At 41.2% G+C, this 27,026-nt stretch overlaps 1 protein-coding gene across 1 annotated transcript; it reads right to left on the reverse strand.

Moving 5' to 3' along the window:
• Positions 1–12: 12 nt before the first annotated feature.
• SLC3A1 (solute carrier family 3 member 1) lies at positions 13–27,026 on the reverse strand. Its single transcript, XM_058165219.1, has 10 exons — positions 25,982–27,026; positions 24,453–24,632; positions 22,966–23,120; positions 18,267–18,392; positions 15,782–15,901; positions 13,817–13,941; positions 5,979–6,174; positions 4,802–4,948; positions 1,893–2,009; positions 13–1,234 (listed from the first exon to the last, which is right to left on the reverse strand). The coding sequence occupies exons 1-10, from the start codon at positions 26,379–26,381 to the stop codon at positions 794–796; spliced, it is 2,007 nt and encodes a 668-aa protein (XP_058021202.1). The 5' UTR covers positions 26,382–27,026; the 3' UTR covers positions 13–793.

Raw genomic sequence — 27,026 nt, forward strand, 5'->3', positions numbered from 1 at the left:
AATTATTTTCATCATTTACTGAAAAACAGGCAGCGAAGGCTAAGTTCTTTTTAGGAAAGTTATTCTAAAATATATGGCAAACAAGTGAAAAAGCCCTTTCTCTGCTGTTGAGTGAAATGCAAGGAAATATTATCTATACCAAAATAGTGTTTGCAGAGAGAGAAATAAAACTATCTTTGATCTTATTGCTCTTTGATTTAAAGATCAAACACACATCATGAAGTGAACCTGGAAAGAAGCTGACAAGTACATGATTGAATTGGTTATGTTCCAGTACCCTCTATTCTTCAATAATCCTAGCACCTGCAGTCTGGGCCAGTCCAAGTTTGCAGATTGTCCTGAAAGTAGGGTTTATCTAGAGCATATTATAGAATCCAATGTAGTATGAATATTATATGAGAATGTATTTTTCTTATTTTAAAGTTTAAACTTACCATCATATCCCCTCATTAGATAAGAAACAAAATGTATGGTACACATTTAATAGAAACACACAATTTCACAGAATGTGAGAATTGAAGGAACTATGAAAGCCAGCTAGAATGGTTCTCAAAAGGCTTACAATTAATAGGAAAGTAATTTTACAAGCAATCATTTAAGCTAAGTACAGTAAACAGTACATTGGAACTACTAGTTATTTTTTGCACTTCTTAGGTAATTCTAATTCTCCCTTTAGAATTAGATTAAGCCTATAGAAATCTATGAATAAACTGGCATATCTTTTATAAAGAAGTAACATGTAATCTTAGTTCCAATTAGTAACAACTAATGGATTTAGATTAAATAATGACACTTAACAGTACATGTAAAGTAAATTAAAGACACTGGAATAGCATGCCTTTTCTGCAACGAAGCACTTCTCTTTGAAATTGTCCATCATATGGAATGATTTGCTTGTCCTATATTCCAATATAAGTCCTTCACCTTTTTGCGTTTCAATTGTTTTCATGTTTACAACTTTCCCAGTATTACTAAAAATGGTGCTTAGCTTTATATTAGCTTCTGAAGGAATGCCAGGAACCAAAGATTGCAGATTTGTTATGGTTCCCACTCCAAAATTTAGAACCATCATAAACACTTGATCCAACCCATCAAGTTCTCTTACATAAACAAAGACATTGCTATCATTCCATATGTAACATGTCCATCCCCTTTGAATGGGAAGCTCACTGGACCGAAGGGAATTGAGTTCTCGGTACAAGTTGAGTGTGGAATTTGAGTGATTTTGTTGAATCTGAAATAAAGGAAAATCATAATTTATTAAATGCTGAAACCTTATTCATTGGTTGTTACATAAAGTTCACTGGGGTTTTGGTAGGGTTGTGTAAACTATAATAAAAAATATAGTGTAACTTAACTTCAGGTAGTCCTCCATTTACAACAGTTCATTTAGTGACCATTCGAACTTATAATAGCATTGAAAAAAGTGACTTCTGACCATTTTATTACCATTTTTATTAGCATCCCCATGGTTATGTGATTTACATTCAGATGCTTGACAACTGGTTCATCTTTATGACAGTTGTAGTGTCCTGGGGACATGTGATCCCCTCACTTAACAAATTTCTCACTTAGTAACATAAATTCTGGGCTAAATTGTGGTCCTAAGTTGAGGACTACCTGTATATCCTTCATGTCTTGTATTTTAGCAAACTTTCTACTGTATTTTCTATTTTAGAATATAAATTACTTTGGAACACACACTTTTTGTACCACTGTAAGACATGCTATAGTTGGATAATGTATTAATGTTAAAAATCCTCCCCACTTTATCTGCTATTAATTCTCTCCTAAAGTTCCTATATCAAGTTTTTTTTAACTATACTATATTTAAGACATCAGAGGATTTTTTACTTTTTAATAACAAATGTATGTAGGTGTTACATACTCACTTTCACATTTATATTTTGATAGTCAGGATTTACTGCTATCCATGTTGAGTTGCCCTCACTAAAGCCAGCATGAGGGCTGTCATCCCATTGCATTGGAGCTTTTTCTAGAAAACGTGCCTAAAAAAGAGAAGGCACTATTCAAGTACTAAATTGAATTTGCATTTTTCATTATGTACATTTATATCTTATTTTCTGTATAGTCGTATATCAAAGGAGGTTACATGAATATTAATAAAATACATTAAAACAATATAAAACAGGTAGGTAAGACAACCAGCAGCAAAGACTGCCACCATCTCGAAGAGGAATACTGTTTGGAGCCATCTAGGATATTTTGTCTTGCCCAAATAGGTATGATAAAGAACAGTTAGAAAGCCCATGGCTGTCACATTTTGACCTTGGTTCCTAAGAGTCTTAGGAAGCCTCCAAGCCGTGATGGCGAACCTGTGACACGTGTGCCCAAAGTGGCACATGGAGCCATGTTGCCTGGCAAGCGCAGCATCACCCATTCCTCTTCCGAGTTTCTGGCACGCATGCATGTGTGATGATCAACTGGCCTTTGTGCATGCAGCAGTGCCGGAAACCAGAAGAGCTGGTCTTCCATTTTCTGACATGAGCATGTGCACTGGGCAGCTGATCAGCGCGTGCACATGTGTGGCAGTAACCGAAAGTCTTGCTGGGCGGTGTGCATGCGCGTGCCGAAAACTGGAAGTACCTTATTGGGCGCGTGCATACCCCCTGGGCAGCTTCTCTTCCTGGTCACAGCCTTGATGAGTGTGTGCACACGCAGTGCTGCCTTTTTGGCACTTGGTGCCCTGCACGCACTGCCTTTTTGGCACTCAGTGCCGAAAAGGTTCACCATCACTGCTCTAGAGATTGAGCTGTATTGTGCCTCAAGGAGAAGTAATTCCCATCAAGGAGCAACTAGCCATTGCAGTTGCCCTGAGAGGGTTTCCTAAGAGTGAGGCAGGTAGAAGTCTCAACCAGGACAAATTGGGTTCAGATTCTCTAGGAGGGAGACATTAATGTGTCAAGGTTCAGATGCCTCTTAGCTGTCTTTAGCAAAGGTTTCTAACTGAAAGGTGTGAGAAGTGTTAAAGGAGTTAAGAAGGATAGTCCCTGCTTGAGTGGCACACCTATATTGCTGACCTTATACAAATTATTACAGTTATAATTTGTAGGTGTGATACATTTTGGGGGAGGGAGATGTATCTTGGTGGAAGCAACATCCTGTTTGTGACAGGTTGAGAGAAATAGGGCAGTGGGCATTGAGTTACCAGTGCCACTTGTGCCAGTTTCCCCAGGTTGTGCCAGCCAAATTATTGGTGACCTTGTACTTAGTTGTTGATATAAATGTTAAGTCTCTAATAAGACAGGATACATGCATGATTCACTCCTGATATGAAAACGATTATGGGGAAGTAATGACAGAAATAAGATGACAACCTTGACAATAAGAGGAGCTTGTAAATGGGTTGGCTTCTTGGAACTTTTCTTTGGATCAGGGAGAGAAGTTTTCTATCTGAGTCCATCCATTAAGAGATCATAAAATAATGGATGCTCATCAGGCAAAAATCATCCTTCCTAAACCAAGGTTCAGCATTTTCAAATAGGTTCAGCTACTTCTTCTCTTAACTACTTTTGGAAGTTTCTTATTAATTGATTTTTGGATGTGTAGGGTCTTCGGAAAGACAAGTTTCATCATGCTGCTGGGAAAGTTTCTTTCTACTCTTAGTGAAAGAAGTTTTATGCAAATTTAAGGATTAAGAAAAACAATTTTTGGAAAACAGCAAAAGGTAGACTATAATTTTGGAAAGTTAAAGGCTAAATTAAAGGGCTAGATAGATTTTGAAGAATATTTCTTACGGGATGCTTAAAATTTTATAGAAGAATATATCAAGATTTTGAAATTAACTGTAAGAAACCAAAGTTTCATATACTTCACCAATTCATTCCAAGGCTGAGATGCGTATTAATCTATATTATATATATCTACGAAGCTGTTTCTGGCTCATCTAATGAGTGGTATCTGGCCAGTTCCTGGAGTCATAGTGGTTCAGTGAGGGGAATGGAGAGCAGTGGTTCCATTTTGTGGAAGCACTTTGGCATTGATTTCAGCATCTTAGGAACAAGAGTCCTGGAGAGAAATTTAGGACTGAGAATTCCAGGTGAATGGCAGCAATGGGAGAGGAACAAGTTGGTAGTTTTGTAGGAGAACATTTAGTAGGAGAACAGCAACCATCTTGGCAGCTTTCCTTTCTCTTCTCCATGGGATCCAGAGCTGGGTTCTCAGAACTGATGTATGTGGATTCTATTGTGGTTGCTGGCAACCAGAGTGAGAAGTTCTGTACTGCAAGGATTTTTGCAGTATGATTGACAAGATTGAACAAGGCTAGTCTTGCATATCAACCTTGGGAACTAACATGGGGAAGGGTTCTTTCTCTCAGATGTGAGATTCTCCTTGCAGTTCAGATGAGACCAGGATGCAGGGAGGAGTGGGGGGGGGAGTTGGAATAGAATGAAATGGGGTTTGGTAGTGTGGATGATGTGGGATGGAGACTCTGCTCAGGCCTAGGTGCTGAATGGTTTACAGAAAAAATATAACCTGGTTGGGGGCTTTTTTATCCTGTTTGCTAGTGTTGGATTACATGAAGGGGGGGGGATTGGTGAATGGAGGAAAGTGTGGGCATTTCAGTGGTGACATGGGGAGTAATTATGGCAGATGGACAAGGGCCTCAGTGTTTAAGACAAATCCTATAATAGCCAGCCATGTTAGCTATTGATCATGAGGGATAAAGTCCTGAACATCTGAAGGGCAGAAGACTGAGGAAAGGCCTTTTTCATTACTAGATTTTACCTCCTCTATAACAAGCCTCTCAAGAGACTAAAAAGTTAAATTTTTAACTCACAGTTTCCGAAGTTGCATCTTCCATCCCTATTTCTTCGCCATAATAACTTACAGGTGTTCCAGGAAGGGTTAAAAGAAGCATGTTTATGACATTTATATATTCTTTTCCAATCCGAGAGGATATTCTAGCAGTGTTGGAATCTCCAACCTAAAATTAAATATTTTACATTATTTCATTCCTAGTATACAAAGCTTGTATTATTTATGGAAATTCAAATTATATGAACTATTCATGCAGATGGTTTAGTATTCATTATCACTTGATGGGCTAAAATTGGCTAGGGCATACTAAACCAGCAGTCCCCAATCTTTACAGCTCAGCAGCCCAGTGGAGGCGGGGAAAGGGGAACTGGGTCACACAAGGAGTGGGTCGTCGCATATACACATACACAGTCTACCTATGCAGCTCTACTTGCACAGTGTGGTTGTGAATAGGCCATGGCCCAGTAATGGACCCCTGTGCTAAACCTTAAGTACAACCATTAGCAGATCCATGTCAACTTCTTTCTCTTTCTCCACCATTACACTGGATACAACTGTTTTTTTAAAAATATTATTACTATTGTAATTAACAGACAACAAATCAACACATTTAGAAGCCTTTCAAGCAGAAGTTCATCATTGTATTTTTAAGAAAGCAGACAATAATGCCTTACGATATATGTTTTTTCTAAAATATTTCCACAAGGCACCAACCCATAAAATTGAAGTAGACTGCATGCTACTCTCTCTTATCTTAGTTTCTAGCTAATATTGGAATTTACTGATTTCGAAGAAAGTTTGCATTCTTATAAAAATGATCTACATGATAAAGTATTTAAATAGTTACATCATCTATATAAAAACAAATCCCTGAATACTGATATAATGGTTAACGTGTTGCTCTGACAAAGGCATTCTTGGATCCAAATGGGACAACTCTCCGTGGCCAATTCACTGCAGGATAACTTGCTATGGGACAATTCAACAATTCATTTTAAATATTTAAAATAAATACTTAAACTTTAGTTTTGCTTTGGCGCTTTTTCCCTATGTCCTTTTTATCTTGGACTGTTCTTTTCACAAAGGATTATGCATCCTTAGTATGAATAAATATTAGCAGTTGCTTGGTTAAAAAAGACATAAAAAATTATACTGCAAACTAAATATTTCAAAAATCCTCAAAACCAAAAATTTACCATCCAATTTGGCCATTTTCCTTGCGGCATATTCTTCATCCACAAAGCTATACTTTCAGATATATTGTTTCCTGAAACTGATTCTAGGTTCTTGAGGTGGAAATTTACAGGAAAATCAGCTTCTTGAATAAATGATGTCCCATAATACATCATAGTTTCTTCAATGTTATTCTCAATGGTTTCTGTAGCCATAAATCTGCAAAGGAGGAGAATTTGTGTTCTTATGAAAACGATTCGCACGATAAAATACTTAAAATAGTTACACCCTCTATGCCAAAAAGATTCCCTGATTACTGATATAATGGCTGAAGTATTTCTCTGACAGAGGCACTGTGCAAGATGGTGTAAAGCAGGGGTCTCCAACCTTGGCAACTTTAAGACTTGTGGACTTTAACTCCCAGAGTTCCTCAGCCAGCAAAGCCAGTGAACTCTGGGAGTTGAAATCCACGAGTCTTAAAGTTGCCAAGGTTGGAGATCCCTGGTGTAAAGTGTAAGATAGTATAAATAGATGGGGAACATTAAAAGGACATTATATAGTGCATGAGAAAAGCCCACCATAAATGTTAGTTGAGAAACTGCAGGAATGGCATGCTATAAACAGAACGCTTTGATTCTATGGCAAGACTGCATTCAAGACAAGTTTGTTCTTCTTTTCTTTTTCTTTTTTTTTCTTTTTACACAGTATCTGTTAGATAATGAAGTTATGGACAAAACCGACTTATTGTTCAATATCTATACAGTATTTATTCAGTGTTACAGACTTCCAATCATATATAAAATAATAATCTGGGTGCAGGTAGGATAATTTATCATTGAATATTTTCTTAGAATATGCCAGCTGTGCGTAGGGGTAAAAGTGTTACATACTATTTTTAAAGACCTTCCAGTCCAAATAAGCTGATTTTCTGTGATTTGCAGTTGAGGTTGGGAGAGGTGTAACGTTCAACTGCTCCCTTCCCAATTGTCCTAGAACAGAATCCTTTGGCTTTCAAGCAAGTCTTAAAATACCCTCTGTTATGTATTCATGTTTGTACCTTTAAATATTTGAGCGGGAAATCAGCACGTTGCTGATTGGTCGAAGCCTCCAACAGAACTGTATAAAAGGAGAGGTTTTTACCCCAGCCTGTTGCTGGGTTCACCCTATATTAAAGAGCTGTTGTCACTACCCTGGTCTCCAGCCTCGTTACTTCCCGAACCTAACATTGGCGACGAGGATGGGATCTCGAGGCTAAGGAGAACCAGAACCGAGCTGAAGCACGATAGACCCGAACCCAGCAAACTCAGGGCAGAAAAGCGGAGATGGCCAGTTACACTCCGCCCGCACCGTTTGACCCGGCTAAGGAGAAATGGGGAACGTATATGACCCGTTTCGAAAGCTTTCTAGAAGCCAACGAACTGCAAGGAGTTCCAGATAACCGAAAAGGGCTTATTTCTTAAGCCACTGTGGTCGGAGGTCATTGATATCGCGGAAGCCCTGGCAGAGCCAACGCCGTTGCAGTCGGTGTCATGGCCAACTCTACAGACTTTACTAAAAACCATTTCGCACCGGCGCCGTCCAAATACGTGCGGCGGTTTGAATTCGGAGGCGAAGGCAGATGGAGGCGAATCCATCGGTGACTACATGGCCGCCCTAAGAAGCGTCCAAGGACTGCGGATACCGAGACTTAGGCGAGGTGCTCTCGAGCAACTCATCCGAGGGGTCAAAGACATCCGTTTGCGGCGACGGCTGCTAGCAAAGAGCAACCTGACACTAGCCACCGCTCTGGGCGAAGCCAGAGCACATGAAATGTCCACCCAAGCGGCGGAGACACTGCAGAAGCCTGTCCCACCAAAGGCGGCGCAAAGCCAACGCCAGTGCACCAGGAGGAGGTTCAGACCGAATCCGGCGGTGAAGATGAGGAAGGGTCTGCCGAACCGAGAAACGCGACAAAGGGGACCGAGATGAATGCGGAAGCTGCGGAGGTCAACACCAGCGCCAACGCTGCAAGTTTAAAGACGCAACATGCGGTGTGGGAAGAAAGGGCACCTAGCTCAAGTTTGTCGGCGGCCCAACCTTCCGCCGAAAATTCAAATCGGCCAATCAGAGCGGAATCGGCAAGGCGACCCGCGATTGGCTCAAACAAAAAGGCGCGGATTCCAACCAAACAACTGTGGTCATAGGCGCGCCTCAACCAGTGGAGAAGAAGATCTTCACCAAGCCAAAATAGAGGGAGTACGGTGCCGGCTTGAAGTAGACACGGGATCAGCGATCACCATCATGTCCTGGGACACTTTGGCGAAGTCGCTGCCGTCCGTCGCGGCGCCACCTGCAAGCACAACGGCTACGAGTCCACGACTACCAGAATCGCATCCCTGTTCGAGGACCACCTCCGTCCGAGTCGAGTCACGGTCCACACAAGAAGACCCTCCCCATCACGATCGTCGAAGGAACTCTGCCCAGTCTGTTGGGACTAGACTGGTTTCGTGCCCTGGGCATGGGAGTGACTGGCATCTACAAAAGTGACTGTAACCTGAAAGACATTCTCTTTAACGAGTTCGAAGATGTCTTCAAGGACTGCCTAGGCAAGTACAAGGGACCCCTATTTCCTTCAACTTAGACCCCCAGGTAGCCCCCATTAGGCTTAAGGCGAGGAGAGTCCCTTTTGCCCTAAAACCAAAAATCGATAAGGAGCTGGACAAGCTCATAAATCAGGGGATTTTGGTGCCAGTCGATCACGCAAAGTGGGAGACGCCAATCGTCACCCCCATCAAATCCGACGGGGCAATTAGAATTTGCGCTGACTACAAGGCGACGCTTAACAAAGCCTTACAGAAAAGCGCTTACCGGTTCCGTGGTGCAACACTTATTGCACCCTTTGGGGCAAGGGCAAGTCTTTGCAAAGTTAGACTTGGCCCAAGCCTACCAACAACTGCCAGTAGACGCCCGCACAGCCGAAGCCCAAACGATTGTAACGCACAGGGGGGCATTCAAGTGCACCCGATTGCAATTTGGGGTTAGTGTGGCACCAGGGCTGTTCAAAACCTAATGGAACGACTACTGCAGGGCTCCCAGGGTAGTTCCTACTTGATGATGTCCTAATTTCAGGGAAAACATGGAGGAATTGGGGAGGCGGTTAAGAAAGGTCTTGAGCATTTTCCGGACAGCGGTTAAAAGTCAAGACAAACAAATGCCAGATAGGGGTCGAATCGTCGATTTCTTGGGCTACCGGATAGACAAGAAAATTCACCCTACTGAGAGCAAGGTTAAGGCAATTAGGAAGGCTCCAGCGCCCAAAAACAAAGCAGAGCTGCAGGCATTCCTGGGATTGGTTAATTTTACGCGGTCTTTTAAAGAACAAAGCAACCGTTGCGGAACCGCTGCATAGGCTCTTAGGGAAAAATACTGTTTGGTCTTGGGGAAAGACAGAAAATAGGGCTTTCGAAGCAGTCAAGAACCTGCTCTCAAGTGATAGCCTGCTCATCCAATATCACGACGCATTACCCCTAGTGTTGGTTTGTGATGCCTCCCCTTATGGGGTGGGGGCTGTGCTCAGCCATAGACTTCCGAACGGCACAGAAGCCCCTATAGCTTTTTACTCTAGAACGATGTCCTCCCCAGAGAGAAACTACAGCCAATTAGACAAAGAAGCATTAGCAATTGTGTCAGGGGTTAAAAAATTCCATGAGTATGTCTTTGGGCGGAATTTTGAAATCGTGACTGACCACAGACCGCTACTAGGGATACTGGCTGGCGACCGCCCAACGCCTGTGGCACTTTCGCCACGCTTGACCCGATGGACTATATTCTTAGCCGCTTATTCGTACAAGCTGCAGCATCGACCAGGAAAAGAAGTGGGGCATGCGGACGCGTTAAGCCGATGCCCACTACCTGGGGCAACCGAAGACCCCACTCCGGGAACGCCCATCCTACTTATTGACTCTTTGGACTCTGGCCCAGTCACATCTAAGGAAGTGGCTCGGGCATCATACCGACATTGTGTTAAGGACTGTACTCGGTTGGGTACAGAGGGTGGCCCGCTGCGCGGGCGAGCAGTTCAAAGAATTTGTTAAAAACGTGATGAGCTCTCGGCTCAAGGGGTGCCTGTTATGGGGTGATCGTGTAATAATTCCTGATAAATTAAGGGAAAGGTATTGGACCTCCTCCACGAGGTCACCCAGGCATCGTAAGGATGAAGGGTTAGCTAGAAGCTATGTATGGTGGCCACTCATGGACGCAGAGATTGCTGAGAGGGTAGGGAAATGCCAGGCTTGCCAAGAGTCCAGACCTCTACCCCAACAGCCCCAGTCAGAGAATGGGAAAAGCCCCAAGGGCCCTGGTCAAGAATCCACATTGATTTTGCTGGCCCTTTCACGGCCAAACGTTCCTAGTGGTTGTTGATGCATTTTCCAAATGGTTGGAGATCATACTCATGAAGTCCACCACAGCCGAAGCAGTAATCGCAACCCTCGCCACCTATTCGCAACTCACGGGTTGCCGGACACTCTGGTGTCCGACAATGGGCCCCAATTCACGGCAGCCCAGTTTGAAGAGTACCTGGCAGAGGAGGCATCCGACATGCCCTCTCTGCGCCTTTCCACCCTGCGTCGAATGGCCTTGCAGGCGTTCCGTCCGGGCGCTAAGGAGGCGTGTCCAGGCTCAAGCCAGGTGACTGGCAAACAAAGATAGATTTCTTTCTGGCCGTTCAGCACAGAACCCCAAGCACAGCCACTGGAAAAGCCCAGCCGAATTGTTGATGGGACGGAAACTCCGGTGCCCACTTGACCGCTTGAACCCCATTACACACCAGAGGGTTACAAGGGGAACTAGAAAAACAAGAGAAATGGGCATAGGCGACGGGTGTGGGCCCGAAACTATGGGGGCGGCCCTAGTTGGCTAGCAGGACAAATCATAAAGACAACGGCCCAAAATCATACGTGGTAGAGCTACCAGACAACCGAGTGTGGGCGCCACATAGATCAGATAAGAAGCGAATAACTGATCAAACCAAACCAACAGGAAACAGATCATGACCAATACCACTTTGAATTCACAGCTGACAATGACCGGGAGGCGCAAGACTTAGCTGAGGTCCCAGAGTTCCAGCGACGCCATCAGGTTCCCGAGGGAAACAGCAGGAAAATTACAAAATAATCCAAGGCGGATGGCCAAGAAAAAGAGTCTGCCAATAATCCGGGGCCGTTGGCCCAGAGAAAGAGCTGGGAGGAGAAAACAGCCCCTCCGACCAGCTCAAAACACCACCCAGAACTGAACCGCGCAGGTCTGAAAGAACTAGGAGACGCCCAGGTTATTTGCGTGACTACGTCGAAAAATAACATGTAAATAAATATGTAAATAAGACCAAGTGTTTTCTGGGAGGAGGAGTGTTATGTATTCATGTTTGTACCTTTAAATATTTGAGCGGGAAATCAGCACGTTGCTGATTGGTCGAAGCCTCCAACAGAACTGTATAAAAGGAGAGGTTTTTACCCCAGCCAGTTGCTGGGTTCACCCTATATTAAAGAGCTGTTGTCACTACCCTGGTCTCCAGCCTCGTTACTTCCCGAACCTAACACCCTCTCTCCTTCTGAGAAAAAAAAAAAAAGCTTTTCCAAATCAGAATTTTTCTATACTGAAAAACTGTGATTCTTTACACAAAAGTTGTCAGTTGTGACATCTGAAGACATTTGAAGAGAAAATAATTTCAGAGAACTTCAGTGAACTTACTTCAATCAGGCACCAACTTTTAGGATAGAGAATGGCCATCATGTCCACAGGCACAGAAAGTCGAAAGGTGCTTTTTCAAAAGGCAACTGGACTTTCTTGTGTTTTTTTTCCCTTGAAAACATTTTGCTTCTCACCCAAGAAGCTTCTTCAGTTCTGACTGAATGGTGGGGAATGGAAGGATTTATAATCTTTGCAGTCATCTGATCATTAGCACTCTGAAGGCTGATTGTTAGCTGCTAACACCAGATGACTAGAAAGAATATAAATCCTTCCATTCCTAACCATTCAGTCACAACTGAAGAAGCTTCTTGGATGAGAAGCAAAACATTTTCAAGGGGAAAAAATCCAAGAAAATCCAGTTGTTTTTTGAAAAGCACTTTTGGGACAATCATGACCTGGATCAGGGGTCTCCAACCTTGGCAACTCTAAGACTTGTGGACTTCAACTCCCGGAGTTCCTCAGCCAGCTTTGCTGCCTGAGGAACTCCGGAAGTTGAAGTCCACAAGTCTTAAAGTTGCCAAGGTTGGAGACCCCTGACCTGGATGATAGGGAATCTTCATAGACAGTCAGAGGAAGCAGAGAGGACAGCAGCTGCTGCCAGCCTATGTGATGCTGGGTCAAGATCCTGGCAGAAAGCATGTCACCAATGTCTGTCACAGATGATGAGTCACATGCCTGTCCCTGCCAGCCCTTTTCCTCCAGCATCAGGCCAAAAGCAGCTGCCATCACTAGCTTAATTGCCTTTGGTTCTAACCTCTGAATAACCACAGGAGGCCTCTTAAGAATTTGGCTTAACTAACTCCAAAAAGGAAACAGTTTAGACAAGTAGCTAATTCCCTAAAGAGGCAGAACACTAGAGAACAAAAATCAAATATTTTAACATACAGTATTTGTTCTGTTTTTGTTGTTTTTCATACTGGAAAAACATGGCATCAATCAATTATCCTGCTAAAACATGTGTTCTTATTGACTGCGAATTGAAGCTAAAATGAATATCAGCAACAACTTTTGACCTGGCAAAAATTAAAAATCAGGAAGAATGAGACTTTGAATTGTAATAAAACATATTATAAAAAGAAATAATGAGATACTAAGTTCAACATGCATGACTAGCTGGCTGAATATTTATTCATTTAAATGTGTTTTCCTTTCAAAGAAGGTATAGTAGATGTATATTGTAGGATTTGAGATAATTGCTATATATATATATTTGCTGGGTAGGCAGCAAGTGTGCCCCTTAGGTTATAATGGAAGCTCTGCTGAAATTAAAGTTTAAAATATCAAATGCTGCTGAGACTATAAAATTTGCTTCCTACAACTTTTGACACCAAGACATTTTTGGAGTCCAGTTCCTAGTAGCTCCAGGGAGCATGGTAATAGTCAAGGGGTTTATGGGAGATGTATTCCAATGCAGTGGTGCAATTCAAATCTTTTTACTACCGATTCTGTGGCTGTGGCTTGGTGGGCGTGGCAGGGGAAGGATACTGCAAAATCTCCATTCCCTCCCCACTCCTGGGGGAAGGATATTTCAGAATCTCCATTCCCACCCCACTCTGGGGCCAGCCAGAGGTGGTATTTGCCAGTTCTCTGAACAACTCAAAATTTCCATTACCAGTTCTCCAGAATCTGTCAGAACCTGCTGAATAGCACCCCTGGTCCAATGCCTAAAAGGTCAAAATTACCAAAAAACCCAGACCATCTTCTTATAATGTGTCCCCTAGAATTGCAATTTGCTACTAACATTATCAAGCTATTTAATGGGTATGAAAGCTGATTTTCTCACAGTCAACAGCAAACAACCAGACATAGGTCTGGCTGTTGCCAAACACAGAGCAGATGGAGACTCTCTCTTCCAACAGAGGGAGGTTTCTGCTCTGTAACACAAACCAGACAAGAGAGTGGCAGATGAATTTCAATACCAATTGCAGTATAAATAGAACTCATGTTTAATATACGACAGTCACCGGTATTCTGTTTTGCATCTTAGTTTTTCTATAAAAGTCAGAAATTCTCACATCCTTATGGGGCTGCTTATCTGTTCCGTTTGCTGTGGAGAGATTTTGGGAACATTACAGCTTTGAGTAATACAAGATAAATAAAGTCATGCTGATAGATAAAAAATGAATATGGTTACCTGTATCTACCAGGTTCACTGCTGAATTTATTCATGGTATGCCGAAAACTGCGGACTATATCATGCAAGCCGACTTGGGTCGTGGTGTAGTCATGATACAGTTCAGCATAAGCTGTGATGTTTTCCTGACAAACAGTGGAATATTGTAATTATTCCTCTGATAATAGCCTCAAAGAAGTACTCACAAGGTGGATTTGGCACACACCCCATGCTTTTTTTTCCCAATTCCCAAAGCTCAGAGAATCTTATATTATGAGTACTTTAAAACAGAAAGTCCAAATAAACAAATCACTTCCAGGGCTTGCCTTTTACAGCAGGCTCAAGGAGCATGGGTGCACCAATGGGGCACCCATGTTTAGCCTGCTATGGGGGGGGTCTGGCAGAATAAACATGTGCAGTCCAGAATAAACATGTGCAGTCCAGGGAGGCCCAGCAAAAATAGGCTGTGGAATCACCTTGGGATCTCATACTCGTACTATAGCGGCAGGACTTCTTGTGAGAAAAAGCAGCAGGAGCAACTTTACAACCTTCTCTACCGGTTTCATCATTAACTTGGTGTGTGGGAAGCTGGCAGGGAAGGTTGCAAATGGCAATCAATAACTGCACTTTGCTGCTGTCCTGGAACACAAACTGGGACCCTTGGGCACTTGGCTCGCAATAGTATGACTGCAGGGGTGCTGCAACAGCTACAACTTCACCGACCGACCATAAGACCCCTTTGTTCATTACCATTGTGATTTTGAACATCACTGAATGAGTGGTCATAGCTGAAAAACTGCCTTTACTTTTATAGTTCGAAAGTAGGACAGTGTGGGAAGAGTGACATTCCTGTAGTAGGCCACAAATAACTCTAAGCAGTCCCCAAGAACTATTCTTCCTACATGAACAGTATTTTCTGGTAGGTTCAGAAAATCCCACTTGACAATCCTGCTTGTGAAAGTTTAGTTTGAGAATTTTCCAGGAATGTATTCTGAGAAGAAATCTCGCAAGAACCAAAAAATGTCTTAAAGAATGCAGCGTATAATATAGCCAGAGTTGCAGCAAACCTATTTATATCTTCTATATTGTACAGGAGATAAAAGTTGGATTGTTTGTAAGCTAAATGACTTTCTCCCTCCAAATAGTTTTCAGTGTTGGGCCTTAATCTTAAGGTTCTCTAGAATTTTTAAATTTTAAATCTATAAATCTGTGAAGCTGAGCTTCAGTGTTGGTCTGTTCACTGCAGGACAATAATGCTTTTGCTGTGGCTCTTCAAAATCCAAAACAAAGATTATAAGAATACAGAAATGGCCTTCAGACCTCAAAATAAGTGCTCAGCCTTATTTTCAGGGATGTCTTATTATTTTGGGGCGCATGGAGCAAGACGGGGCTCTTCTTGCCATCTTACCTGATTTTCAGCTCTGTCTCCCTAACCCTAACCAGAGGAAATGGCGGGGACCAGCTGTGCATGCATTTAAATATTTTTGGGGTGGGCTTATTTTCGGGGAGGGCTTATTTTCAGGGGGTGCTTATTTTAGCGCATGCACTCAAAAGACCGATTGGGCTTATTATCAGGGGATGTCTTATTTTAGGGGAAACAGGGTACAAAAGGTAAAACTAACTCAGAGGCAATAAATCTATGTTCCTGTCATCACAAATGTTTCACCACCCTCTAACAGAACCGATGAAGCTTCTTGGATGAGAAGCAAAATGTCTTCAAGGAGAAAGTCCAATTACCTTTTGAAAAACCACCTTTGAGACAATGACCTGGATGATAGAGAATCTCCATAGACATTTACCAGCCTCTAGTTTATGATTTGCACATTTGTCCCCCAAACACACTCCAATCATTCCTAATATATTGCAAGTCACTGTATTACATTGACAGAAGCCTAACAACTGATAAAGAATTATATAGCACCCAACAAATGCAAGAAAATCTAAGTATTTATTCCTTATGGAAAGACAAAGCTGAAAAACTGTTACCGGCGGGAAACTTTTATTCACTTGCGGCTCATCTCTCAGATGTGTTGCTTCTAAGAGGAATTTAACAGTGCTGATGCTAAATCCATCAACTCCTTTGCCAAGCCAAAACTCAATAATATCCTAAATAAAAAGCAAAAGAAGAATTAGTGGGTTTGCTTATTTCCACATTGTCATGCTTGTAAGAAGAACATTTCTCATTCTGTTCTAAACATCCAATGTTGCAATTTTTAGCTTGCTTTTATTTGTGTTCTCATTCTTTTCTTAGATTCAGGGAACAAGCCTTAGTGTTTCTTGGCACATTTTGTGCAACATTCTGTATTGGCCACTGTGCTGAGCTGAGATTTAAGAACCTCTATTTCACAGGCTTTTTGTCTGCATTTCGAGCCAGTGCTGACTTTTGGCATCTTCCTGGACAAGCTTGTGCAGTTTTCAGGACAAAATTTTCAAACGTGTTTTGAAAATGCCTTTTTCCTAGGGATTAGTGAAAGTGATTGGTCTAAAGTCACCAGCTGGCTTCATGTCTTAGGCAAGACTGGAACTCCCAGTCTCTAAATTGCCTTTAAGCCCTATGCCAAAATGGCTTTTATTTCACTCATTGGTCCTTTCTGATTTTAAACTCGATGCTACTGGAAAAGTACATGTGAAACTAGCTTTCCTGGAGTACTTTAGGTTGCAAGGAAGGAGTTTCTGCTTTCGGAAAATTAGTATCAAAACAGACTCTTTGTAATAGAGAAAGCCCATAGATAATACCTCTGTTTGAATCAACCGTCCTGCTGAATTGGACCTAGGTCCATCATAGCCCCAATTTTTTATCTCCCAATGACTAATCAGATGCTTCAGGGATAATTGCAAGCCAGAGATGGAGACATATGTGTCTCTCATCATTGTTCCTCACTGGTACATACACTGTACATACACTGGTATGTAGAGACATGCTGTCCGACCCTGAAGGCAATCATTTCTCTTTCCGGACTCATGCGGCTATGAAGCTATTGAATTGCATGCAGAGAATATCTTGGTCCCTGAGCAGGTTAGACTTATCACTGAACATTCAACGATGGACCAATTTATAATTTAACAACATCCGGCAGAGAAATACTTCAGTCTATCAAAAGGTGTCCTTTATGTTGCCTTCATTGATTTTAGGCTGGCCTTCGATTCCATACTACATGGAAGGCTCTGGAGGAAACTAACTGCCAAATTGATTGTTTATTGTCTCCTTAAACTGATAGGGAGCAAGATGGCTCAGTGGTTAAAGATGCTGAGTTTATCATATGGAAAGCTGACAGCCCAGGTTCGAGACCTGAGCGCTGCATAACAGGGTGAGCTCCCATTACTGGCCCCAGCTCCTGCCAGCCTAGCAGTTCAAAAACATGCAAATGTGAGTAGATAAATAGTGAACAGGTTACAGTGTTCTGTATTTTCATGTTGGCCACATGATGACAGAAATGTTTCCCAGGCAAATGCAGGCTCCCTCGGCTGAGAGTCAGGGATGAGCACCACCCTTTGAGTCAGTCATGACTTTAGGTTTAAGGTTTGAAGGGGAAACCTTTAAACCTTAAACCTAATCTGATAATAGGTCTCCATCATGGCACAATCACCTTTTAAGTAAAGGACAATCTTGATGGCAATTTAACTGAAAGCACCACCACCCCATCCCACCTGGGCATTAAATAATCCTATAAAGCTTTATCACCTTATTGCTCTCTAGAGAACAACTTAATATTATGTAGTCTATAACAAATTTTGTAGTATTCTCTTCAGTTAATGAGAGACTTACTTAGCCTATTAAAACGTTTAAGCATCTAGGTGTTCCTCTTCAATCTTCCAATACTGGGTTCATTAGGCAAATGAACACAAGAGCTCAAGAAACATCCCTTGAGATTACCAAATATACATGTCAAATGGTAGCAACTATATCCTTGCAGCAAGTGGATTGAAGCAGCTAAAAAGCTAAAGCTTTGACTGTGATCCTATATGGTATGCTTGCTTGTGCTTGTGAACAAAGACATCTCTAGATTTGAAAACATCCAATTAAAATTTCTAAAAACTATCAAACATGCCCCTCATTCGACACTTAATGTTCTTGAATGGCTAGAACTAGGCTGCATCTCCTTTGAGTCTTGCTTGAGACCCTAGATTCTTGTGAAAGAAGATCCTTTGTGGAACTTCTTTGATCCATCTTACTTTATGGAGTTCTTGGTGCTCGCGAAGCTTGATTGTTTTCTTGCAGATGTTACCTAATACCCAATAACTTGCACTAGTAATGTTACCTCATCAGATAATGAAGCATCTACAAGCAAAGATTCTAATTCAGAAAGCACCAAGATGCTTCTTAAAGAGTTAGTGTTAAGAATCTATTGAGGAAAGAAGACCAAAGCTTTGAATTGGTCTTTAACTGCCTTCCTCCCCACTCTTCCAAATTGTATTGTTTGGTGGGAAGCCATCTAAAAATCTTAACAATAAAAATACTATTGATACTTACATGCATTTCTTCCTGAACATTAGGATTACGAAAATTTAAATCCGGTCGTTCTTTTCCAAACTGATGAAAATAACATTGGTTCCTCACAATATCATACTGCCAACTGGAATTTCCCAAGACGCTCATCTGATTGCATAAGAAATACAATATATTTTTAACATGTTATTTAATCTGATTCCCATGAAACCTTGAATATCCAAATATTAAAAATAAGGAATGGATTTGCTTTTTTTTAAACAGTCATGTTTGCAGCAAATGTATTTCACACAGCAATTAGAAAAGCTACATCAAATGGTGATGGTTCTTGACTCATGAAAAATAGAGTCTGTTTTTACTATATATGGGACAGATTACCACAGAATAAGCATTTTTAGAATGCTAAAAACTGACAGTTTGATTTGCAGCCTTTTTATTATCATAGCTACCGATAACTACACTGAATATATTTTTTATTTTTAAGCACGTTAATTATGTTTATGCCTTTCTGATTTCATTGTGAGGTTATCATATCCTTACGAGCAATATCATCATGTGGAGTATTAGCCGCTTTTTTGTGTGAAATAGTGGTGAATTTTGACCTAAGGAAGTTGGGCTTATAGTTTGGTAACTATTGGGTTTGGTTGTGTTCTTTTATCTAGGACTATCTCATCTACTTCTAAGATATGTACCCCATGTCACCGGGCAATCATTCTCCAGCCTCAAGGATTGGTCTTGGCTTGTGATTTAACACCAAGGCAAAGAAATACAAGATCCTGTGTCCCCTGGGAGGAAATTACAGCAGGAACTTCACTTGCCATTAGCTCCTCCAGGTGAATAAGAAAATTGGCAATGATTTAAAAATTCATTAAAAATGTAATTTTTTTAAAAAAAAATCAGCTTTCTATGGGGACACTAACAACAGGCAAAAGGCCTCCACAGTCCGGGAGACACAAGCGATGACTTAATTAGCTGGCAATTATCATCTCTGGCAGCAAAATAGCGAGCGTCTGCCAAGTGTCTCTGTTATCTCTCTTGATGCCAAGGAGTCAGCCAGGAAACCAGGAATAAACAGGACTTCAGCTCTAATTCTCCCTCTAAGCAGTTGATTTGCTTGCCACAAAGTTGTATAGCAGCCCTTGCTGCTTTTATATCCTGTGGGGTGTGGCTCCATGACTCAGCACTTCCTAGGCCTGCCCCACCCCTGCATCTGTTGTTCCCGCCTCTCCTGCCTACGAAACCTAGGGTCCAGCCAGGCCTGATTGCCATCAGCCGGGTCTGGAGGCGTGGCCTGGGGGGGAAGAGTCAGGGGACAGAGAACTCATTATCTCCTCCACCTGGCCTGCCTCTGGCTCCTGGAGCTGAGCCAGGGAAGCCGGTGCTCCAGAGGTAAGTCCTGAGGGCGCTTCTCCCTCACTTTCCGAGTCACTTTCTAGCAGGGGGCCCAGCTCGGGGGGCGCAGACACAACAGATTCCTTTAATCTGGACTGTAGGTTCTGATGATGTGCTCATCTTCCATGTGGGTTCTGTATGAGTGGACAGAATAGCTGCTCCTGCTCCAAGAACTATGCACACCCAAACCGCACTTCCAATGTCCACATGCTTAGAGGAACACCCTATTAGAAATCATATTTGTGTAGGTATTCATATGCAAACTCCCTATCTTACTCTGAACCCAGAGCACGCAAGATACTTAACCGAGTGCAATATCAATGCACTAACTGACATAGGTATGCACCTCAGTTGCTTCCTACCATTTTTCTGACTTCACAGATTCCCCATGGAAGCAGGATAGGCAGAGGTGGCTGGCACATTAATTAACAACCAGTTCGCCCAGCACCAAAAATGTGAGAGTGTGCATGCACGCGGCTTAAAAAATGTGGCTAAATAGGGCGGCATAGCACCAGGGTGGGCAGGTCGCAACTACTGGTTCACTTGAACCGGTCTGAACTGGCAGCAGCCCACCACTGGGGATAGGTATGCCTCCTCATTATTTACCATTTTCTCTCTTCTTTGTGTCAGCTTTGGAAGCCGTACTAGGCCGAAGGCTTCCGCGCTGCCATTTTCTCCTGCGTGGGAAAATGGTGGGGGGTTAGTAGAAAGGGGCCATTAGTCATAATAACATTCTTCCTGCCGGTCAAGGTCAGGCCAGGACTACATCTGGAGAAGGAGTGGTCGGAGTGATGTCTCGAGATGGGATGGTTGGCGATTGGAGCATGTGATGGTTTGGGAGTATGTTTCACTGAGGGAAGACCCAGATTCAGATCTCCCCAGTTGTGCCAGTTTACCTATCCTAGTAAAAGAACTTTGAAAGATGTTTGCTTCGGAGTCTTTACTAAAAGAGGGGGTTTTCTGGAACACTGACACTTTGATTCATTTACATCATAATTGCTTCAATTTTATTATAACATTATGCCATGTTAATGAAAAGGGTACATAAATTATTAATGCGTAACAACTATAAATGCATAGATCACATGGTGAAATTTGCTTAAATGTTAAGAAGAGGAAAAAGCCCACACTGAGTTAAATACTGATAACTTTTTCTTTTTCTGGCTCAAGATAAATGACTATCATGAAAATAAAAAAGGAAATAATAACTGAATTGGATACCACAGAGCAAACGTCAAGAAAATGAAATGGATTCATTTGTGGGTCTAAACTGATCTACAAAAAATGATGTAGATTTATGATTAGGGGGCTGGAGGCTAAAACATATGAACAATGATTGTTGGAATTGGGTACATTTAGTTTAATGAAAAGAAGGACTAGGGGAGACATGATAGCAGTGTTCCAATATCTCAGGGGTTGCCACAAAAAAGAGGGAGTCAAACTATTCTCCAAAGCACCTGAGGGTAGGACAATAAACAATGGATGGAAACTAAGGAGAGAATCAACCTAGAACTAAGGAGAAATTTCTTGACAGTTAGAACAATTAATCAGTGGAACAACTTGCCTCCAGAAGTTATGGATGCTCCAACACTGGAAGTTTTTAAGCAGAGATTAGACAACCATTTGCCTGAAATGGTGTAGGGTTTCCTGCCTGAGTGGGTGATTGGATTAGGAGACCTCCAACATCCCTTCAAACGATTCTATTCTTTGCTGACACTGCAAGCTACAGTATGCTCTGACATTAAACAATATTATAAAAGAAAATATAGGAAAATGGAACAATGCTTTCCGAAACTGTCATTCCTGAACTTCCCATTCTCAAAGTAGTGAAACCCACTTTCTGACAAATTAGCATTCTATAAAGCAATAAAGACTGATTTAACAATGGGTTGATTTGTTTTCTCCTGATGTCATGGCTAGCGGAGAGAGGAGACCGCTGTGATGAGAAGATCACTGGGGCTGAGCTATCCACAGATGAAGGGGCATCTCACAAAGAATTAGTCATGAGACATGGGTTGTTGCCTGCTGAGTGGTTTGCACAGAGATAGGAGGAACATAGCAAGAAAAGCACAAAAAGCATTAAGAGCAAGCAAAATAAGAAAAATAGCAATGCTAATGCTTCACTAAGCAAACCACTTAGTGACTGCATGCATTTTTTGAAAGGTAAATTACTTCAAAAGTAGCTGAACTCTGCATTTTTCTTCTTTGGGAAGTTTATAGATCAATGCTTGTAATGACTTAAAATGTCACTGCAGATGTGTCTTCTGAAAAGCCATTCCATCTGGCTTACTTATATTACACAGCAGTGCACTCTTTGCCTACAAGTATGTATGAACTGGCAGTTCGAATTCAAGACACTTATTTCTGACCTTAATGATTGGGCTATTAATTGATAATGCTTTCGACTGAAAACTGTAGACTTTTTCTCCAAATGATCATTTTCTTGGAGCACGAGGCAACTCTTAAATGTTTCACCATTGGTTAGTTCTATTTTGTGTTACATTAAAGCAGTTAGGTACTTTGTCTGTTTTAGACATAATCAGTATAAGTGTTTTTTCACTTCAACTGTGATCAAATTAGCAAAGCTGAACTAATAAGGGAAAACGGACTGTTTCCGCAAACTATTTATTTATTGCTGAGACATAAAAAAAAAAGAATATTGTTTCCTGGTAATTAGTACATATCAGCAGACAGCAATAGGTAACAGTGCCGTTGTGCCTATTGTTCCTGAATTTTTCCTTCCTGTAATTATAACAAGCTTATTTATTAACTACTTAAAGTCATTATCAACCCCAGGGATCTTTAGTGTGTGGGTACAATCTTGACTCCTGGCAACTGCCTGGACAAGTCCCTGCAGTTTTTTTGCCAAAGTTTTCCAGAACTGATTGCCATTGTCTCCTTCCTAGGGCTGAGACAGAGTAACTGGCCCAAGATCACCTAGCTGGTTTTGTGCCTAATATGGGTCTAGAACAGGGGTCTGGAACCTTGGCAACTTTAAGCCTGGCGGACTTCAACTCCCAGAACCCTGGTCTAGAACACAGTGCATTTTACTTTCTAGCCTGGTATCTTTAAGTACTAGAGTATACAGCAAACCGGTTTGTTTCTAAATACTAATTCAATTATGTTGCTTCATTGAAAATCATGCTATCCCGATTTTCTTCACAAATAGGGGTTCAAACTAAATTTGAAAAACCTGAAACGGAGGGCAAATATACCCTGTTTGTAAGATCTGTATTCGAAGCTAATATTTGCATTGCCAAACCCAGATCTGTTACAGCACCTAAATATTACTTTGTATATGATTGCCAGGCTATCAAAACTTTATACTCACCCAGTTATTTGGAGGAGTGGTGATCCCATTGACATGAGCACAGTTATGCCAGATGTAATAATCCGTATATTTTCCAGTCCGATTCCGACTAAGCTGAAACCACTTGTGCTTGTCACTTGTATGATTGGGGATTAGGTCCATTATCACTTTTAAACCTTTCAATTCAAGATGCGAAGAATAGTATGTCAAACAGCCGAGCAATATACACATGCACTGTTTTTTCAGAAAGAAGTAAAGTATTTTAACTTTAAAAGCATAGATGTATAAATGGCAAATTGAGATCAACAAACCCCAAAAGAGCGTGTTGCAGAGATTACTGAACTAATCCATGCAGTAGTGGATTTCAAATCCCAGTGCTACCGGCTCGCTATCAGTAGCGCGTGAGCACACAGTGCTTCTGCGTATGCGCAGAGAATTCTTGATGATGTCTGGGCAGGTGAGTGGAGCCTCCTCCCACCGCCACTACTGGGGCAAACTGGGAGCAACCCACCATTGAATCCATATGAAGCACCTGAAGAAACGTGAGGTTAGTAATAAGGCTAAATGGTATATGATGTAAAAATTGTAAGCATCCTCTCAAAAAGATTTGTTATGATACTAGTCCTGGGGAGAAATGGAATTAATTATCATTAATTCTTACACTTTAACATGTTAATACAATAGGTCTTTCATTCCTCCATCCTTCTGCCAAAAAAAAATCCAGTCTTGAAAACAGAAAGATTTTTAGAATGGCGGGATGTGGGCACTATGAATATTTTTTTTAAAAAGATGTTCAAGGCAGATAATAACTCTTTATACCAATAGGAACCTTTCCCACTCACAATATGGACTTTTTGCATCCAATCCTATATCATAGGTTACAGCATTGATCAAATCTTGAAAAAGCTAAAAATTGAAGCTGGTTAATATTTAAATGGGAGAAAGTCCCTGAATGTTGACTAAAACTGGGAAAACATCATCACTTCTGCATTTTTGCCAAAAATATTACATGGACCTGTGCATGAACTTGACCTAAGTACAGGGGTGTCAAAGTGGTGGCCCACAGGCCAGGTGCATCATGCGCTGGCCATGCCCATCCCAGCTCCGGGAAGAGAAAAACGTTGATACGTCACATGACAGCAACACGATGCCACAAGTTTGACACCCGTGGCCTAAAAGAATCTTTACCTTTTCCCTTCACAGAAGAAACAAGATCAAAAATTTATCAGGTTGAACTCTGTGTATATAATAAAGAAGTCTCCTTTGAGTCAAACTCTGTCCCCAATGATCATATGAACTCATCCATGAAGCGTTATGGAAATGATTTGCTACTTGAAAGTAAAACTTTCACTCTTTGAATTCCAAGTCATTCTTCCAAGTATTAATTGAATGGAACCCAGTTTAGGATTTTTGAAGTGAAGCAAAAGGAACCGAGTATAGATAACTTTACATACAGTTAGGTGTAAAAGAATAGAAAATTGTACTTCTTTCTTAACAATAAAGCCAACCTTTATCGTGGATTGCTGCAACCAGATCTTCAAAATCCTTCATGCTTCCAAAGATTGGATCTATGTCTTGAAAATCCTCTATTCCATATACAGAGTCTTTTATAGCTGATTTATAAAAAGATGTGATCCAGACTGTTTTTATATTAAGATACTGTATATGATCTAGTTTTTCCCGGATACCTAATCAAGAAAAAAGTGGGATAATACTATAAATATCAAGTCAAAAATCTTCTAAAGAACTGAATCATTACTGGTAGAAGATGCAATTAGACTAGAGAAATTAGATTCCCAGATTGTGTCATGGTTTATAGAACACTAAATAACCACTATTGCTTGGTTACACTCATACACCAAATCACAAAGAATTTCAGCTTAACATGTATGAAGTTAGTATTGTTCTTACTGCTTAATTATGAAAATCAATTATAATAACATAAATAATTATGTAAGGAAAGAAGATGTAACAGTGGTTCAGACTGCTTAGAAATACTGGATGGGGAAGTTAAAACAGCTTGAGGAAACCACCCCTTGCCAATTTCGATAGTGGCAGTACTGATCAGTATGAACCAGGCAAGAGAACTACCGTAAATTGAAGGAGATGCTTAAACGATATCACATCTTCTCAATGCTTTCTAGTGAAATGTCGAAATAGATACTATTTCCTTTCCTGTCATTACTTCAGATTCTTTGAGCCTTCCCATACTCTGCCTATATATCTCATCTACAATTATATATATCTTTGGGTTATTTTCCTCAGCACATTTACATAAAATGTAAGATTAATCTTAAAGTAATTGAGTCAAATGTCAAACTGACATTTGTTTACTGGATATGAACTGAAACAAGAAGTGGGACGCCCTAAATGCTCAAGGGATTGGTGCAATGTTACACAATAGGCAACCTCAAGATATTGCTGAACCACAACTCCCAGTACCTCCAGGGGCTTTCGCCAGTAGTGAAGGATGCTGGGAAATATAGTTCAGTAATGGAGAAACCCATGTTATGAACATATGACCTGTAAGATTTCTATACTGTTTTCAACCTAGCATTTGAGAATCTGAAAATTACTTGGTTACCCATTTTAAGATTAACATTTTAAAAAAGAATTTCCAATTAACCTTTATTTGAAAGCAGAAATGCACAACTTTCCTGCGCTGAGATCCATATTTAGATTTCAGATGGCCTGAGGGAAGTTGCTTTTCACAAAATTAACAGATGGGCCCCAGACAAAAATTAAATCTGATTTCTCCAGTTATGTGCTAGTAATTTCCCCCTTCTCATCTTAAAACTTACGATTTGGTAATAAACTTAGGAATATTTGGAATCACCCTCAAGTCTTTGGGAGGCTTTGAGTGCAAAACTTTGGACCTTTCTTTTAAAGACACCGTTTTCTGCAAAATTTCTTACTATAAAAATTCTTTCTCTCTCCAAATAGGGAATTTGACAAGATAGTCAGACAAAACTCCGTTCCTTTTAAAAACATACAATATGGCAAGGCTGCCATCCTTCAAACAGTTGGATGTACCTACCTTTTAGATCACCGTTCCCGTCTTTGTCAGTGTCTTTAAATGACCGCGGATAGATCTGATAAATGGAGCTGGCTTGCCACCAATCAAGGCATTTGGGGGACACGGCAATGATTGTGACCGTAGCTGCCACAAGCACCAGTGAAGCTGCAATGATCAACCAGAAGAGTATTTCTCTGGTAACCCTGTAGCGTGCCTGTGTGGAGTACTGAAGGAGCACCTCTTTGGGCATTCCTGCATAAGGCTGCTGAGTTAATCCTTCCATGACCAGAGGACCAAGCCTTGGTGACCCTTCCTCAGCTGCTTCTTTGAGATCTATCTCCTCACCCTGAAGAAAGCCATTGTTGTCCAAGCCTTCTTTCTCTTTCAGCTCAAGAGAGATGACTGTATTTTCTTCAGCCATTCCTTTTGTTCAGTGCTGTCTCTTCTTGCTCAAAAGTCTCATGCAGCTGAGAAGTGGGTTGAATACCTTCAATCAGTGAAAAACATTCTTGTCATTTGTCCCTAGTTTATAAATAAACCTGACCAACCAGTCCAAAGTCTGACTAAGATTAAAGCGGGTCAAGTGCTCCAACTCTTTTGAACAAAAGTCTTTTCTTTATAGCCTGGTAAAATGTTGCAAGAGAACAAAGATCTAAATGGACTTCAAAGGAAAAAAATTGCAAGGCCTCGGAATAGGTGGTGGTGTTCTTTTTTTTTCATCAATGGATCTTTGCCCTTAACCCTTTGAAGGTGGGAAGATGTTCCATAGGCAATCTTCCAGCCATGGCAGTAGCATCATGTTAATCCACTGAAAGTGCAACTGAATTTAAAAGGCTACTTTATTTTTACCTACTAGATGATTGAATTTGTTTATAAATTTATAAGGCTGCCCAGTTCAAAATGACCCTGGGTGGTTAACACAAGAAGATTAGGTAACGACTTACATTAAAATTAGACTCAACGCCTAAAAGGAAGGAGAGAAAATTGGTATAAAGTCATTGACGTGATTCAGTGATTGACTTCACTGAAACTAATGAAGATTATTTTTTTTTAAAAAAAGAATAAT

The sequence above is a fragment of the Ahaetulla prasina genome, chromosome 1, assembly GCF_028640845.1.
Source record: "Ahaetulla prasina isolate Xishuangbanna chromosome 1, ASM2864084v1, whole genome shotgun sequence".
NCBI classification, from domain to species: Eukaryota; Metazoa; Chordata; class Lepidosauria; order Squamata; family Colubridae; genus Ahaetulla; species Ahaetulla prasina.

Excerpts from the sequence above, each read along its gene's own strand:
- SLC3A1 (XM_058165219.1), bottom strand. The coding sequence starts at position 26,381 with ATGGCTGAAGAAAATACAGTCATCTCTCTTGAGCTGAAAGAGAAAGAA. Across the intron at positions 18,393-22,965 it reads CCACTCCTCCAAATAACTGG|ATGAGCGTCTTGGGAAATTC; the intron begins GTGAGTATAAAG and ends TTATGCAATCAG. Across the intron at positions 1,235-1,892 it reads ATCAAAATATAAATGTGAAA|ATTCAACAAAATCACTCAAA; the intron begins GTGAGTATGTAA and ends CCTTTATTTCAG.